Source organism: Cyprinodon variegatus, unplaced genomic scaffold (genome assembly GCF_000732505.1).
Source record: "Cyprinodon variegatus isolate N-32 unplaced genomic scaffold, C_variegatus-1.0 Scaffold86, whole genome shotgun sequence".
Taxonomy (NCBI): Eukaryota; Metazoa; Chordata; class Actinopteri; order Cyprinodontiformes; family Cyprinodontidae; genus Cyprinodon; species Cyprinodon variegatus.
In genome coordinates, this window is record NW_015150539.1 from 88,637 (window position 1) to 107,403 (window position 18,767).

The 18,767-nt window shown below is 36.1% G+C and overlaps 1 protein-coding gene across 1 annotated transcript in view; it reads right to left on the bottom strand.

Annotated features, from left to right (window-relative positions):
• Positions 1 to 12,503: 12,503 nt before the first annotated feature.
• The window catches only part of LOC107083842 (protein NLRC3-like), a 6,864-nt gene continuing 600 nt past the window's right edge, over positions 12,504 to 18,767 (bottom strand). Inside the window, exons 2-8 of the mRNA XM_015373344.1 lie at positions 17,854 to 17,944; positions 17,165 to 17,381; positions 15,255 to 17,028; positions 14,993 to 15,166; positions 14,657 to 14,830; positions 14,494 to 14,540; positions 12,504 to 13,480 (exon numbers count right to left, since the gene is read on the bottom strand). Coding sequence (XP_015228830.1) covers positions 12,912 to 13,480; positions 14,494 to 14,540; positions 14,657 to 14,830; positions 14,993 to 15,166; positions 15,255 to 17,028; positions 17,165 to 17,381; positions 17,854 to 17,944 — 3,046 coding nt within the window. The 3' untranslated portion in view covers positions 12,504 to 12,911. The remainder of the gene's footprint in view (positions 13,481 to 14,493; positions 14,541 to 14,656; positions 14,831 to 14,992; positions 15,167 to 15,254; positions 17,029 to 17,164; positions 17,382 to 17,853; positions 17,945 to 18,767) is intronic.

An 18,767-nucleotide genomic window follows, 5' to 3' on the forward strand; every position in this document is an offset into this window, starting at 1 on the left:
GCTGAACATAAATCTCTCCTTTTATTTGAGTTATTTAAAGAACAGAATGTCTTCGAGTGTTGTCTCTTAGAGACTCACATAACTGGAAAACTTCTAGGTTGGCATGAGAACTTTAGACAAAAGGTTTACTATGTGTGTCAGGAATAACGTCAACGCTTCTGTTTTTTTTCTCCATGTATGACTCAAAAGGCTACAATTTTTTTTCAACTAGAGTTTTATGGTTGAATGTTATTCACTTGCAGTGATCATTTTTATACAAAAATGAAGCAAAAAAGGACATTTTCTAAACCTTTATTCATACTGACGAAATGCATATTTTAAAGAGAAGTGGAAGATTGTTGAACCTGTTGAGGTTTCTGTCTTCAACCTGTTGGAAAATAGAAGAAATAGATGTATTGGAACTTATGATCAAGTGGTTGTTACAGACAAATTTGCATATGTTCCAATTCTAGATACACTGCAATCTATTCATATAAATATAAATGCATGTGGAATGTTTTTATCTGACCATATTTCAAAGGTTGGTTTGTATTTAGATTTAAAAGATGATCTATATATGAAAAATTATCCCTTTTCCAAGGTGTGAGGGACCGAGCCAGCCAAGCATGAGGACCAGTGGCGGCTGGCCCATAGGGGGCGCTGGGGCACCGCCCTCCCTGATAAGAAGAGAGAAACGTAAAATATATTTTTAGAAATTAACTCCTAAATGTCAGTTTTACTCTCTAGAGTGACTGTTTACTGTAAAAGGCTAAATGACATGTTAATTTACTTCTCTGGTTTTAAACTATTAAATCACCAGTTCATGAACACATTCTCTTGCTGACAAACTCCTAATTGAGTTTTAGATTTTTATTTTTGTTACATTTTTTTATAAATGGCAAATAAAAACACATATTTTATCATCTTTATGCTTGACATGTAATTAAAAGTAAAATTTAAGATTTATTAGAAACTGTAATAACAAATTATTAAGAAAAAAAAATGCATTATCATGTCTGAGGATCACCTAAGATATCCTTGTCCCCTCTGGCAACCCGAACAAAATAAATGTATCTCTGTCAGTGCCCTGGTCTAGGGTACCACCCTTTCATTCAGAACACTGAGGCTATAATTGGCCAGAAAATAGATTGATGAAAATTACTTATTAAACCTCTCCCAAGAGGTGTTCTTTTGGATTGAAATCAAGTGAATCTATAGCCTATTGGGGAACAGGTAACTCATTTTCTAAATATTCCCATTCTTCTATGGCCTCTAACATAATCTGCCATAGCATATTTTTGTCCAGAGGAGTGAGCATGGAAATTCCAGGAGATGACCAGTTTCGGAGATTACTCAGCCCAACCCATCTGGCATCAAGAGTTGAATCAATTCAAAGTCCCTTAAATCCCCTTCTTTTGATTTTTGATGTTCAGTGTCAGTAAAATATCTTGGTGTAGCACTTGATGACAGGTTGGAATTCGATGGCCAGGATTAGTTTGGTCGTAAAAAACTGCTTTTACCAGTGAAGAATTTTGTCAAAAGTCAAAGGGTACCTGCCACGCAGAGATCTGGAGACTGTAATGCATGCTTTTATTTATAGGAGATTGGACCGCCTGCAGCTGGTACAAAATGCAGCTGCCCGTCTCCTTACTGGCACATGTAAACGTGACCACATATCACCCGTCCTACTGTAGATTCGCTGCACTGGCTCCCAGTTGTTTTTAGAATCAATTTTATTGTTTGTTTTTAAAGGCCTAGCCCCCCAGTATCTGACTGAGCTCCTCTAAATCCATTGCCCTGCCAGAACACTGATATCCTCCAATCAACTGCTACTGACAACGTCTAAAACCAGACTAAAACCAAAGGTGACGCTGCCTTTGTGACAGAGGCACCGAGGCTCTGGAACAATCTGCCCTGGCACATTCGATCTGCAGGATCTTTTGAGGTTTTTAAATCCTCCCTAAAAACACACTTCTTTTCCCTGGCTTTTAATAAAGTCTAAGTGGACATCTGGCAAATTCTTTTTTTTACATTTATACTTAAATATAAACTTATTGTATTTTATTTCATTTTCATTCTAATTTATTGCATTGTGTTTATGTATTTTAGCTTTTATGTTTTTACCCTATTTCCTACAACTGTGATATCTGTACAGCACTTTGGGCAACCCCAGTTGTTTAAATGTGCTTTATAAATAAAGTTTGAGTTGAGTTGAGTTTGACGTCATGTAAAAAATTTTCATAAATTTTAAGTGCCTAAAGGCATTGAGGGGTTGAAGTTAAGTCAGTGGAAGGTCTAATATTATTTCATGTCTCATATTTAATTCAAGAAGAAAGAAAGTTTTTGCATTTATAGATAACTACTGTACTTGTGACAGGAAGAGAAAATAAATAAAAGGTCAAAAGCATCTGATAACTCCTAACAGGAGACAGTCTGAACTGCTGACACCACTATGTCTAATAGACAGTTTCCATTCATTGCTGTTGCTTGTAGCTCTGGCACCAGAAAGTCTGATTTTGCATACAATGACTTTGTTTTTGTAATTCCTTCATTTACAATGTAAGCCACTGAGAGTGTGGGGAATGCCCCTTTCAATGTACTGGTCTAAATGAACACCTACTGTAACACAGTCATTTTTTTCTTTTCCAGTGGAGATCACATATTAAAGCTTATGTTTTTGTTTTGTAATGTTCACTAGTTATTTAAAACGACACAAAATGCTTCTACATATAAATGGAATCAGTGGTAAGGCTAAACAGAAAGTTCTTGAAATGAATTTTGATGTTTTCTAGGCTTATCCTGCTGGAGGACAAGGGGACTTTGTGTGTTCTAGGCTTCATTCTTCCTCTACTCTCCCATTTTGAGGTATTTGTTAGTTCAACCCCTAAATTTAGCTGTGATACCATCCTAGAGAGAAATATCATGTGGGCTTGATTATAACATCTTGATTATAGATGACATAGTTGGGCCTGGTTTTTTTTTTTTCAGTAGTTAGTGCTTTTTCTCTCCTACTCCTAAACCTTGGTAGTGGTTCAGTTTTTACTGTGACTAACTGTATGTGCTCCCTTTTATTCCTGTGACATGAAAACTGTCTCAGTTTTTCTGTTTAATTGTTTCTTACCTAGACAGAGCCACCTGAGGAGCTAGTTTACTGATACCTTTTCTAACATAAAAGTATTTATGGTGCTTCTATATTTCTCTTATGTCTGCTTCTGTCTCCTTGAACCTCCAGCCATAGTTAATCGTCAGAAGGCAGCTCACTCAGCTTGGTTCTGCTGGATTTTTATTCTCTTAAAAGTGTGTTTTTCCTGTCCACTGTCGCCCCATGCCCAATCCCTGTGTGAGGGATTGCTGTATTCTCAACAACAAAATGCAAGCAAATATCTACTGTCGCCACATGCTCATCCAGGAGGAGCAAGTTCTACAGAATCAATGACTCGATACAATCAGCTTGTTTAAAATACAGATAAATATTTTTTTTTCATTTTTTTTTTTCAATATTATTCAATATACTGATTACATTGTCTCTGTAATGTGCCTTGAAATGACATGTGTCATGAATTTGCTTTATATAAATAAACATTTTTGAATTGATGCCCTGCAACAGACTGGCAACCTGTCTAAGGTGTCTATAGGCAAATCTCTATAGATTGGTGGAGAAAGGCACCACCCAGACTGCCACTCTGGTAGATTAAATGGGAGAAGATGGATTAATTGGGATTTAATTGAATGTATCACCATTATAGCTATATAAGATATTATTTATTATTATATAATAATATTATACTATATTATTATTAATTATTTAAAACCATGTTTTTTTTTTTATTAAAGAGTCATTAACAAAGCACTACACTATCAAGTTTAATATATGTATAATTTTTATTTAGCTCTTGTAAACTGTTGTTTATCCTTTAAATTTTAATGGTGACTCTGAACTACATAATCAGTACGTTACTTGCAGATTCAAAAAATGTATAAATATTTTTTCTGACAGAATCTTGAACAGGAAATATTCAACTTTAGAAGCATTGCACAACTTAGAAGAATTTCCCTGAAGTGTTTCAGGTTAGTAAAGTGTTTCAAAGTGTGTTACAAAATGTTTCAGTTTAGTACAGGAATCCAGTAATGCAGTACAGAGTGCAATAGTAAACAGTTGTCCTTCAAGATGCTAATTTTGAAAAAAAAAAAAAAAACATCTGGTGTTGCAAAAGAACAAAACATTTTTTAATCAAAACATTTTCAACAACTATTTATGATCTTTTAAAATAAGTACGGTAATATTGTGCACAGTTGCCTCCTACATAAGGAAGCAGTTTTTTTTTGTTTTTGTTTTTTTTATCCTTTGTGCACCATGAGGGAGATGGAATACTGTTAAATCAACTTGCCTCTTGGCTTCAATAGGAACCAAGTTACTGATCCTTATCCTCAGGGCTGTTATTAAGCCTACAATTTTGATAAAGAGCAATTATCTAAACATTTTTAATTTGTTTAAATGATATCAACACAATTATGTAAACTATTTTCCCTAACTACACCGTATTACTAAAGAATAAGTATATTAAATTTCGACAGTCCAATATTGTTATTGCAACTCAGTAAAATTAATTATACTAGCATATTTAACATTCTGTTATCATCTGTTAAGTTTAAATTAAAAGCATTGATTAAATTATACAAAGTTACGTCTACAAAACTGGATTTAGTGATCTAAATTTGTTTCTTTTTACTATAATTATTATGTTTAAAGTTAATATATAATGGTCTTGGCATTTAATGAACTGAGTTTAGTGGAGCCTGTTAATTTTACAACAGCAGTTGATTGGTGCTCACAAAGGTATTATCAGACAGACAACAGAGACTAATCCTGCTAAGCCAAGAGGGTTTTAATACTTTATCCTACGCCTCCGTGCACCAGTGAATGTTTTCATTGCTCTTTTCTTCCTTCAGATTTCAGATAATATGATAGATGATCTCAGGTTGCTGACTAGAAGAGGTGTTGAGGCTGCATTTGCAATTGTTGCTATTATTCTGGAAAGGAATGTAAAAGACCTTTTGCTGTTAAATCTTCTTTGATAGTATAGAGACCATTCATTGTGTGTTTTTTATACGGTACATTTTTTATTTATTAATTAATTTAGTTGCTATTATAACACCGAAATTTCTCCCTGTGAGACGAAGATATGATCTAATTTCCTCCTGAAAGTATACAAAAAAATAAAGTTATTATGTCTTATTGTAAACACTGGTGCATGAGAAAAAGTAAAACAATAAAAGGGTTATTTCTAGTTGTTACATGTTTCAACATTTGAACATTATAATTGCTTGTATAAATATTAATACAACATGAATAAATAATTTATTTTGTGTGTTTTACCTACCTTAAGGCAAAAATTACTTCTGTCTTCTGAACATAGAAGCGATCAGGTAGAAGATGTCAATCAAGTTTTACCTATTTTTTGACATGTCCATGCTTGTTAGCATTGGAGTTATTCATAGCCTGTTTGAATCTCTCCCTTTGGAAGTGAATTTATGTTTGTCAACTGCATATTGTTGGATTATTAACTCTTTGTACATATTATATATTATTCTTATTGATAGCTTTGAGAAAAATATAAAATATATATATTTGGAGACAAAATGTTTCAAATTCCTCTTTTTTCCTTACACTTACTGATTTTATGACATGCAAAGTGGTACATTGTAATAGGGCACAGGGTCAATGTCATGACCAAAAACTTTGCCATATGCAGCGGGGTTACTACAAGAGAAGTTTATAACTTTATTGGACCAGATTCTCTTTAATTATGTAAAAAACAAAACCATTAAAATCCTGACAAGACACAACATAAACACCAGGATATGGATAGAAAACATACATGTTTACCTGTAGATGTTGGTGATGGACCTCCTTCACTGTTGCTGTTCTGACCAAATTGCTCTCTGTACAACAGTATCATAGTCATTTCATTTCCCCTGACCACATGGTCTGTTGTAGCAACTGAATCAGATTCAAGATTCCCCAATATGTTGTTACTCTTCAGCACTTTGTATCTCTCTTTATATTATGATATTGTTTCAAATTAGATTTGGACAAATGGTTCCTCTTGTTCGGAGGAAAAATGTCCCTTTTTCACCTCTGCAGGTTATTTTTCAATCCTGTGTGTTGCTGAGTTAATACATCACAGTAAACAAGCCAAATCATGACTTTATTGTATCGTACTGTAACCTTTGAAAAGCTTTAGCAATTGTGAAGCCAGGATTGAACCATAATCCTCTAGAAACTGACATGCCCTTCCTCTCTCAATAACCCCATTTACACTGCCCTTTTGAAACCATGCCATGATTGGTCACTGTTACCGAGATAACTGTTAAGTGTAAATGGCACGGACAACTGAACCGGACCACGCCAGACACAACCGAACTGCAGTAACATGGTACTAGTTCATCAGTAGGGCTCGACTCGGTTCACTTCGGGCTCGGTTCTCAGATAGCAAATAGCGCTCGAGTAGACCGCATCATCACCTTACAATCAGCCTCCGTAATCATGAAATTTCAGAAATTCATAAAAATAGTAGTTGAGAATGACTAAGATCCTATGGGACATCAAGATCCAGACTGACAAACAGGTGATGGCTAACCAACCAGACATTGTGTTGATCGACAAACAGCGAAGAAGGCAGTAGTGATAGATGTGGCAATCCCAAGCGACAGCAACATCAAGAAGAAAGAACACGAGAAGCTTGAGAAAGAGGAGCTAGAAAAGATGTGGAAAGTAAGAGCCGCAGTGGTGCCAGTGGTAACTGGAGCACTGGGGGCTGTGACCCCCAAACTGGGAGAGTGGCTACAGCAGATTCCACTTAGAGTGAGGGATTGCCTTTGAGTCAATAAATCGATGCAATCAACTGGTTTTCCTTAGTTAGAAAACTTTGAATCAATTTGACTGTATGATCTGGTGAACTGTAAAGTGCCTTGAGATGACATATGTTGTGAATAGGTGAAGCTTTATCAATTCAAAATGTCTGGATTAGCGCTCCAAGCTTTAGAGTAGTCCAACCAAGCCTTGTTAGGGCTCAGAAAACATGCAAATTAAACTGGAAGGACAGGTCCAGTAGTAGAGGGAGAGAACTCACCTGCATTAGCTTAGGAGAAGATGCAGTGATTTGTGTCTTTAATCCAACCTGGTAACATTGTGAAAGACGGTATGTTCCTTCTCACTACATCAAAACTATGACATGTGAGGAAAGATTACTCTTCTCAGAGTCTTACAAAGTACCTGGGTTCTTGTTTTCTTATCATAGCTGAGTGTTTGCTTCGATATGAACTTGTGATGCACACAAGCCGAAATGATAGATATGCAGATCCTGGAAAAGCCACAATAAAAAAAACTTTTTATTTATTGTACTTTTTTTTACATTAGTGTTTTTTGTGTCCCCTTTACTTATTTTAAACAAGACTGTTTTTCAACTAATCTTATCAACGCAGAAACAAAAACAATTTTACCTTATTTTCTGGATGTCATGATAAAATTTTCACAAAAATAAATAAAGGTTTAACAAAACACCATACGACACAGGCACCACGCTATGACCAATCAAACAGAAGTTTTTGTGGAAGGGTCACTCATCCATGTTTTATTGGGTATCAGCGCTGATTTAGAGTTGTCACAGAGGAAACTTGGCATATTAAAGAAAGAAGGAGGATAATAATTCTTCTGTCGCAATGGCGGCAGGGAGTTAATATGAAGAGTTTTTATGGTTTCTTGTAACAATTTTACGTACCAGAATTTACAGTCGAATATTTTTTCTTTTCTTTGACAGGTTTTAACATTTTTAGTTAATTAAATTTTTTTTTGTGCAATTAGAATGATCAGAGCTCACTCTCTGTTCCTTGTACATACCATTCTCCCTGTTAGCAGATATAACTATGCAGCTGTTAGACAACTTGTTCAGCAGGATTCCTTTTCATTAAAGGCAATAAAAACACCAAACAGTACAGTATGTGCTTTGAATCTGACAGAGGAGAAGTGGTTATTAAGCAATCCACCTGCACTAGAAGTTTTAATTTCCTTAACATGTGACAAACAACATGCCCAATTGGGTCTCAATTTGCACATCACTTCCTCTCATTGACATGTGAAAATAAAAGCACAGTTCAGATTATAAATCTTATCACTCCCAGCTTTTTTAAAAACCTTTAGAGTTCAACCTCTTATTATTATTTTTTATTTCTTTTTCAGATGCAGACAGATCTGTAGAAGTGATCATGGCTTGTAAGGGGTCTGTCTCTTTTCTGCTTGGTTGATGCTCCAGGCCAAGCTGCAGAGTTTCAGAATTCTGATCTCTAGCGTCAAATTGGGACAGTTCGATGCTGGGACACCAGGATGCTCGGACTCCCATCCGCTCAGATGAACTGCTACCGATGCTGAGCCGCAGGACCTCTATCTCTATCTCCCATAAACTTTGTATGTATAGCAGATGCTTTGACACCTACAACACCTTCACTGTGAATGCACCTTTATTGTTGCATTCAGTGTAGTTAAAAGGAAAATAATCTATATCTTTCCAATCCCATATAAATAACATTACCCGGTCTGCCTATTTCCACTTAAGAAACATCAACCACTCCGTCCCTCCCTTACCCCACACACTACTGCCATGCTTGTGCACAGCCTTGTCACCTCCAGACTACATTACTGCAACTCCCTCCTCTTTGGACTTCCTCAGAAATCACTCCACAAACTACAACTGGTCCAGAACTCAGCTGCTCGCATCATAACAAGAACTCCCTCTATCCCCCACATCACTCCGCGGTTAGCGGTTAAATCAAATGATAGCTCTAGTTGGTTACATACATCGGGTGGTACATATGGCACTTTTGGCATCAGACTACATGCAATAATGCTGGGAAAGATTCCTTTTTCACAGTAAAATTTCATGAGATTCCTCTTTGAAGGTGTGGACTCAGCATCGATGTTCCTTGGTCAAGGAAATGCCCCTGGGTGTACCAATCCTCTTATATAGGATGGGGCCTTTATTTCACTCAAGTACATTTTGGTCCAGGCCATTATTGGAAGGAGGCCAGAATTAGAGGCAGGCCTCTATTTGATCAAAACAGACTACCAATGGAATGAATAAAAACGAGATTTTGTCTCTTTGAACCTATAAAATAGTAGGTTCATTTATTGAAAAAGTACAGTTACCATAACGGTATACAGAACATTATTCAGACTTCTTCCAGCGGCTGCAATTTTTCTGCACAGCAATAAAAGAAAAGAAAAAAAGACACAGAATGGAATCTTGGCCAAACTGACTTGCGAAACAAAATTTCGCTGTTCTGCCATCACAGCGAAGTTTTATTTGAGGCAGGCTAAGTGGAAGTAGGCTGTGAGTATCATATATTTCAAGGGAAATTCAGAACAACGAAGGCCAACAAAGTTCTGTCATTTCAACGCTGCCTGGTTACAACCAGACCTACCGGTTATCACATTTGTCTTTCAGATCAGAACGATTGTGTAAGGCCACTACGATCTCTGTGTAAGGATGGGACTTCCCATGCTAATGGATTGGGGTCATTACCAAACATTTCCCCCCTGTGGTACCTGTATGTTACTATCACAAGTTGTTGAGGACTGCCCAGAACATCGTTGGTTCATATTATAGCACGGCCTGTATACGAGCCCGGCCATTATTTACCTTCGCCGACAGTGAGACTGGCCATTGTTAGAGACCCGGCCGCTAATGGAATACAGGCCAATATTAGAGGATTTATGGTAATTTAATCATGATTTTGTACTTTTTGTGACAACTTGTCATTTGGGAAAAGCCTCAGCACTGATTGCTGTAGGCATGTCTTTGTCTCAATTAAATTATTAAAGTGAGTATTGATAATTTTTGATAATTGTTGTCTTGTAAAAATTAAGAATAAAAATCAATAAATAAATAGAATAAATGATTTATCCTGATATAATAAAATGATATTATAATAACATTTTGCTGTTTGGGATAGGCTTTATATGATATGCACTCTCTCTGATGAAGAGGAGAATTCTGCCCTCTTCTGGATCAAATGTCCGATTGCATTTTAAATTAAGCTTTAGATATAATTCAAATTATTAGTCATGGCCAAAAATGCAAGCAACCCTACGATTTTTAATAAAAGGAAGTATTTTTCCAAGAAAATTGTTATAATTACATGTAGTTTTACACATGTATATTTCTTTTGTGTGCCTGAGAAAAACAAAAAAAGAGGATAAAGCCAATTCAATATATATTAACAGAAAAATTGTTATTATATATTATTACAAAATTGAGGGTGAATAACTGTTTCAAACATAGGATTTTCATTTAAACTCACCCATAGTAAGAAACGGGTGTGGGCAGCAAAACAATCACATTTGAAATGAGATAAAGGAGAAGTTAACACTATATTTGTACTGATTTCTGTGTGACACACTTTGTATGGAGAACAGCAATTATCCGAGGATTTCAGTGCCAAAACTGTGAAATTATCCACATTCTAAAGGTTACAAGTCAATCCTCAGATATCTTGATGTAGTGTAGAGTATCTCTGAAATTATCTCTGAAATTGTCCCATCATCCCACTGTAGCTAATCCCCCTGGATTTGGACAAAACAGAAGAGTTGATGAAAGACTGTAACACAGAATATCCTTAACGAGCCGTCCTAATGGAGTTGAAAAGAGATATCCAAGCTGTCCTGCAACCTGAGGTTAGACTAGTGTTAGAAAGAACTATCTATCAACATTTCAATCAGCTGAAATTATAAAGCAGGGAATCCAGGAGGACTCCACTACTGACAAAGAAACATAAAAACCGAGACGGTAGTTTGTCAAAATATGAGTAATCAAAAATCTTGCAGAGAAAATGGCTTTATTGGTAAAGCTTGTCATTCTGCTGTCTGCTGAAAAGATAAGAAAAAAAATAGCATGGTACCTCCAGCCAAGTATTTTAAGTTCATAGATATTTTGTTTGTTTGTTTGTTTTTTTTTTTTTTTACCTCTGACACTACATGACCTTTCAAAGAGGAGTTGTCTAAATGTTTAGTTAAGGGGTGTGAGAAGTTTGTTGATTATTTTAGGAAATAAGTGATTAAATATGTTTTCTCTAAAGGGATGCAACTAAATATTAATTAGAGAGTACCAATTACTTTCACTGGAATAATTTTTGGAGTTTTACATTAAACTATAAAAGATTAGGTTTTCAATTCTGCAAAAATTCCCAGGTGACAAAATTTTTAGCCATAACTACTAAACCGATATGAATAATGAGTCTAGTACCTTGGAACTGTTATGGTTCTCCCCTTGTGTACTTCTTTTTGAGTTTCTTTTTAAAGTTTTCATTTTTGATTTATGTTATTCTGTGTTTTCTTGTCCATTGGGTTCTTTTCCACTTTGTGTTATTTTTATGCAGTTTTGTCTTTCTTTAGTTGCTCTCTATTGCCCCCTTGTGCCTTTTCTGCATTTCTTTGTGCTTTCTCACACCTGCTCTATATCAGATCATTAGCCCATTCTTTGTTCTATTCCCAATTTATACACCACCTCTGCAGTTCCTCATTGCTGGTATCTTGTTGTTTTGTTGCTCTGTCATTGTTTGGCTCCTCATGTGTGTTTTCTCCTGGATTTTGTTTCTGTTGCCCTTTATTTTATTAAACCTGCAAGTACTCATCTCTGCATTTGGGTCATCAACCCTCACATTGGCAAGTACCTTATAAGCACAATATATTAATTCACCAATCAGATTGGTCTTGGTACAGGTGATATAATGCTGTGAATCATTTGGCAGACTTTACGTTGTTGAGTATTGACACAGTCATGTCTTTGATCTTAAGTAATACGTTTATTGATAGAAATCTATTTTTGGCGAACAGTAGCTACAATTTACAAATGAAGTCACAATAGGAAGCAGTTAGAGAACTGGGAATTGTGAATTACATTACAATATAAACAGGTAGAGTAATGTCATTGAATAAGCTTAGGTCATAACAATCGGACTAAACTATCACAACCCTGAGATAAATAAAACTTTGATATTAATTTCAAACATACAACAATCAAGCAAGATTACCCACTGCATGCTTTTTTGTTCGTTAAAATTTTAACTCATGTGTTACAGAGAAAAAAATGGCATCTATGATTACGATAAATTATAAACAGACATAAGTTGGTACTTTTCTGCCATTATGCAGTACCTGCTTCAAAGATAAAAACAGATCTATTAGAGTGTAAATCTAGGGTCTGCTCCAGACATCGTTATTGCCTTCATAGTGTGCAAAAAACTGTCTCAAAAATATAACATTAATGTGTCGATTCAGATAATTATTGGTTATAAGATACTTTCGAAATTGCACTGTTAATTCAATTCATTGACATTATTCCATATGCTCATTTTTTAAAATTTACTTCTAATAGATTGAAAACTATTGCTTGTGTTTGATTGAGATAGGATGATTCTCAGCATTTCAGAGGATTATACTTAATAAAAGATTCTAAAATTTTTTTTATTTCTTTCCAAGACTTAAATACATTAGTGGCAGCACTAGAATGAAAAAATATAGCAGGATAGTAGAAGAGTGATCATATCTGTTGCCTCAGAGGCAGCCCTAAAAACATTAAATCTCCAGAAAAATCTTAGCAGAATCTGACCCTTTCTGCCCTTAGAATTTTTTGTCTGTTTATTGATCTCCTTTGCTACTTCAGTTTTCTCTAACAGTGCAAGCTAAGCAAAGCTGAAAGTATAAATTATTCGTAGATGCAGGATAATTTTCATTTGTCCACAATTTGACTATTTACATGTTCAGAATATAGATCTTTACTTTTACCTCCCAATAAGGATGCATGTAGGCCTACATACATTGATATAAGGAATGCTGTGCTAAGTTTGGGAAACTTTTTTCTCCAAAGAATCAAACCTTATTATTCAACCTGCATCAGAGAAACTGAACCGGACTCATTCTTACACTCTTGTTTTGATCCAAACCCGAATGCAGCATAAAGTGGTTCATTGAATGTGGTCTGAAAGGTATGAAGGTGGATCTTTTTTATTGAGAGCACCATCCCAGGAAGTGAGTAAAAAGACACAGTGCCTGCAGACCAGTCCAAATACACTGCCAGTCTGTTGGAGCTGATAGGTTGGTATGGTTTTATGACAGTTTGTTTGTTATTGTGCCAGGCAGTGAAACCCTGAGAATCACAGGAAAGAATCCAAGAGTGATCATTTAAACCAATGCAGCACTCCTCACTCTCCCCCTTCCTCCTGATTCTTTTGTACGTCACTCCTATTCTGATGCTCCCTCTCCATCGGACCTCCCAGTAGCAGCGACCAGTCAGACCATCTCTGCACAGCATTTGTTTCCAGGTGTCAAACCTCTCTGGATGATCAGCATAGGTCTGCTTCTCTTCTACCATCTCTGCCTGTTTGTTGTCTTCACTTAGTAGGAGATTTTTGTTTGCTGTGTTGGGATCCAATTTTTGCTCAAGGAAAACTGATAATAGAAAATAGACAAGAGTCACTACATAATCTCAGAAATATAAATTGTTGTTGTTATTCTAACCTTGGCATTATTTAGACTACAAAATAGTTTATAACATATTGATTTATTCTTTAATGGATTTAAAATAATGCCATACAATTGATTCAATCTGTTGATGAGATTAGAGTAACTGCCCAGTGACTGTTACGAACTAAAAAATAAAATGAGCCATATATAGTAAGAAATTACAAAAGGGCTTAAAGTAAAACAGTGAAACAGGCAAATTTATCCACGGTCATTTGTAAGGCAATCTAATAAATAATTGAACTTTATTAATCTCACACTGGAGGAATTTACCTCTGCATTTGACCCATCCCTATGGGAAGCAGTGGGTTGCCATTGTGCGGTGCCCAGGGAGCAGTCTGGGGTTAAAGGTCTTGCTTAGCGACCTAGAGTGCAGGCTGTTGGGATCGACCCGGGTAAAAACACAGATGGCTTAACTCCAGTGATCTGGTTTGTCTTAGAGATTATATGTGTGAAATAAATACATTGAATTTAACCCACACCCTTGGGGATGCACTGGGCTGCCATCGTGCGACGCCTGGTGAGCAGTCTGGGGTTAAGGGTTTTAGACCCAGAGTGGCAGTATGTGGCGGTGGGGCTTGAACTCAGAACCTCAGAATTCCGAGCTCTATACCCTAACCACTAGGTCGCAACTGCCCCAAGTGTGCTACACATTAAATCCTTAGCCAGCTGGCTGCATTTATGCAATTGCAGCATCACACAGCCAAGAGAGAGCTGGGACTACCTCACTTACCAAGTTGGGTTAATGACAGTAATCAGATCACATTAGTAATCATTCCTGCCACCTTGGTCATTTTACAAAACACACAGAGCAGATAAAGGTATTTTATTAAAAAAAAATGTCTGTCTTGATAAGTTAGTGGGGCTGTGTTACCTCAAAATGACGTAAAATGAAATTGAATATAAAATAATAAGCTTATAACTAAAAATATTGAACTTACACCGTTGGGGTGATGGATTCAGGCGCAGCTTTCCACAATGATCTGTTCTGTGAAAGAAGATAGAATAATATGTCATAAATATTTACAGAAAATATGTGTACTATGATCAGTTACATAAAGAAATATCAAAAATATTTATTCATTTTAAGAAAACTAAAATTACTTTAGAGTCTGTAGCCTCCAGCCTTGGTCTTTCATGCCAGCAGAAATCTTTCTCAGCTCTGATTCTCCTGGATGGTTAAAGCTCAGATCAAGCTCTCTCAGATGAGAAGGGTTGCAGGTCAGAGCTGAAGCCAGAGAAGCACAGCCTCTCTCTGACACCAAGCAGCCTGATAAGCTGTAAATAATTATCCAGCCATATTGTTATAACATGGCTATGAAACGTTTACTCTTTTCAGTGCTAATGCAAATATTGTCATTGGGAATACAAACACAATAACAAATTTATTTATATTTCTTAGTTGGAATGTTTATTTTGTTTTAGTTTTTAAATACTGACCTAAGGACCTCCAATCTACACTTTTTATTCATAAGTCCTTGAGAGAGGATTTCTACTCCATCATCGCGCAGGTCATTGTCACTCAGGTCCAGCTCTCTGAGACACGATCTGTCAGCGGCCAACATTGATGCAAGAGGTATACAGCTTCTCTGTGACAGGTTACAACTACAGAGCCTAAAACACAAATTGCAGATGGATATTTAATTACTCTTTTCCGTCTTAAATACATAATAACATTTTCTTAGATTATTTTAATACTTACAGAGACTTCTTTGTTGCTTTCATCACCGGCTGAAGCCATATGAGTGCCTCCTTTGAATCAGAAAACTTCTTGAAGTTGAAAATATCATAATTTCTTTGTGAATACATCAAGACATAGGCCAATGCTGACCACTGAGAAGAAGTGAGCTTCTTTGCCCAACCCTTTTCCATCAGGTACAGTGTCATCTCCTCTTCTAGAGAATGGTCATTCAGTTCATTTAGCCAGTCAAAAATTCTGATGCTTTCCTCAGATGAAGGAGAAACCCTAATTTTCTGTTTGATGTTTTGGACAAGCATTTGTTGAACATCTGGTAACTGCATTGTTTTTTTAATTAGGCCTTGTAGGTGGTTTTGGTTGTTTTTCAGCGATAGTCCTAAAAGAAAGCGTGTAAACATGTCCCATTGTCCATCTGGACTCCCCAAAGCCTTGTCCACTGCACTCAGGTAAAAGAGTTTGAATTTGTTTTCTCGCTGCAAAGGCTTGAGACTTCTTCTCAACAGATTATTACTGGTCTTAATGAACTCTAAAAAGACATGAAGTGCAGCCAGAAACTCTTGAATGCTCTGATGCACAAAACCAAACATCCTTTTCTGGTTCAGTATGCTCCCTTCTTTAAAGCTCTCTGTAAACACTCCTGTGTATGCCGATGCAGTGTTTATGTCTATGTCATACTCCTTTAGGTCCTCTTCATAGAATATCAGGTTTCCCCTTTCCAGCTGCTCAAAAGCTAATTTTCCAAAAGCAAGTAAGATCTTCTTGCTCTCTGAATTCCAGATGGGCTCAGTCAACATTTTGTTTTGATACTTGGCATTGTCACGATTGATCTGTACGACCAAGAAGTGAATATACAACTCAGTTAGGGTCTTGGGTGGCTCTGTTTTCTCTTTACCTTTCATGACCTGATCCAGAACTGTAGCAGTGATCCAACAGAAAACAGGGATGCGACACATTACTTGGAGACTTTTTGATGTCAAAATATGGGAGATGATGCTGTTGGCCCGTTCTTTGTCTGGGTATTTTTGCCTGAAGTATTTTTCCTTTTGTAAGTCTGTGAACCCTCTGACCTCTGTCACGCTGTCAACATACTGGAAAGGGATCTGATTGGCTGCTGCCGGTCGTGTGGTTATCCATATAAGAGCTGAGGGAAGAAGTTTTCCCCTGATGAGATTTGCCACTACCACATGAATCGATGCAGGTTCACTAACATCTGTCAGAATCTGAGTGTTGCTGAAGTTGAGAGGTGGTTGAAGCTCATCAAGACCATCAAAAATAAACAGAACCTGGAAATCCTCAAAACAACTGATTTCTGCTTCCTTTGTTTCAGGGAAGAATTGATGAATAAGTCCAATTAAGCTGATGCTTTTAGATTTTAGCAAATTGAGCTCCCTGCATGTGTATGGGAAGATAAACTGTATATTAGGGTCGGCTTTGCCTTCAGCCCAGTCCAAAGTGTACTTCTGTGTCAACACTGTCTTCCCAATGCCAGAAACACCCTTGGTCACCAGCGTCCTAATTTTCTCATCTCTCTCAGGTTTAAAAATCTCCTCACAGCTGACGGTGGTTTCAGAACCACCTGGTACCAAAGATGCTGATTCAGTTTGTTTGACCTCATCTTCATTCTTGACTTCTCTCTCATCAGGTGCCACATAGAGCTGAGTGTAGATTTGACTTATACTCTTTGGGTTTCCTCTCTTGACATTGCCCTCGAAAAATTGCCGACTCTTTTTAGCCAAGTGGGACTTCAATTTAAATTGGTAAACAGCTGTTTGAGTTTCTGATTGAAAAAAAATAAATAATAGGTTATTGTGGATAGTATGTAAATATATCAAATAAATATAATCCTTTTTTAAGTTTATTATATCTTATTATAGCTCTATTTAATATTTAAAATTTGAAATTAAATCTCTTACTATTCAACAAAGATTCAGCGAGCCGCTCCTCATTCCTTCTCCTCAAGAAGTTGATTGTAATTTTCAGGAATGCATCTCTGTTGTTCTTTCTATGCATTTCCTCATCAGTTGTTTCCTCTTTCTTCTCACTATACCTCCCTGAGCCTTCTGGGCTCAACATGTTCTTCATTTTTCTAAGTTCACATGTTACAAAATGCATGATGTCGTCCTCAAGCACCTGGAGAAACACAAATTTCATATGAAACCTTTTTTACCACAAGACATCAAAATTATCTTTTATATTTGGAAAACCAGTCACCACAAACTAAAACTGCTACTGCCACCCAAGGACTTCAGAAGATGAACACTAATAATTAACAAATCTGCTCTTTCCACTGACTTACACAAAAAGAAATTGGAAACGAGGTGTTTGTTTGTATAATTAAACTAGTCATCTGCCAGTAACAACAAAAATGTGAACAAACAGGTTTTAAAAACTTGAGACTTTCCTGCTTAGGCAGGTGTTGCAAAACAAGTCTTAAACATTATAAGTATCATCACAAAATGATGTTTGTAGGGAGACGTATATACATATATATCAAAGTTTTAATTCTTCTAATTCTTCTTTTTAGAAAATATGTTCTAAACTTAATCTGAACTTCAATGAAGCTACACCAAAAAGATAATAGAAATAAAGTTGTACACCATACCTTGAAAACTGAGTCCAGGTGACTTTTATTCTCATGGTCACTAGACCTCCTTGATTGTCTTTTGTTAGAGAAAGGCCGCATCTCACTCAAACTGTTAGACAAAAAGACACAAAGTAAAGCCACATCTGATTATTGCGAAAGTTTTTACCACACCAATTATATTCAGAGAAATATATATTTTTATTGTCATGTCATTAGATCTTTATTTTGAAAGGATTTCCTCCCTGAATAATAATTGAATTAACAAACTTTAGTAATTCATCGGATCAAAATCACAAACTTGATCACTTCCCTTTTACAATTAACAACAAATGCAAGAAATGTAACAATGCAATGTTTTTACAACATTTACAAAAATATTCATCAAAGCTTCGGTAACACTTATAGTTTACATATCAGAATTTGCAATGTTGTAAGACTTTATACCTATTAATTTATCTTTATCATTTTTACACCCAACTCTAAAGTTCAATTTTTGTAGTCCATATTTAGTTTGCCTTATTGCTGTACTGCAGTGAACCTTTATTTGTGTGTTTTTCTTGTCTTATGTTCTATTCATGTATAGCACTTTAAGTTGCCTTGTTACTGAAGTGCAACAAAGAAACAGTTTTTTCTTAGAGGTATCAACACAGAGTTGGGTGGATAATTTATAAAACACCATTTCGTTTCTATACAATGAATTTATATAGAGACAATTCACCACACATGTGAATTAGCAAAGCATGTAGTCGACAGGGATGTTTAAAAACAGTCATACACTCAGATGTCAAGTCATATTAAGTCTGTAATTTCATGCAACTAAATGTACCATTCCGTATCTGTAAGCAGCCTAAACTGTTGTAATCATATTCCTGTTGTTATTAATCTAAAGCTTCTTTAAATGAAAGGAAGGAAGGAAGGAAGGAAGGAAGGAA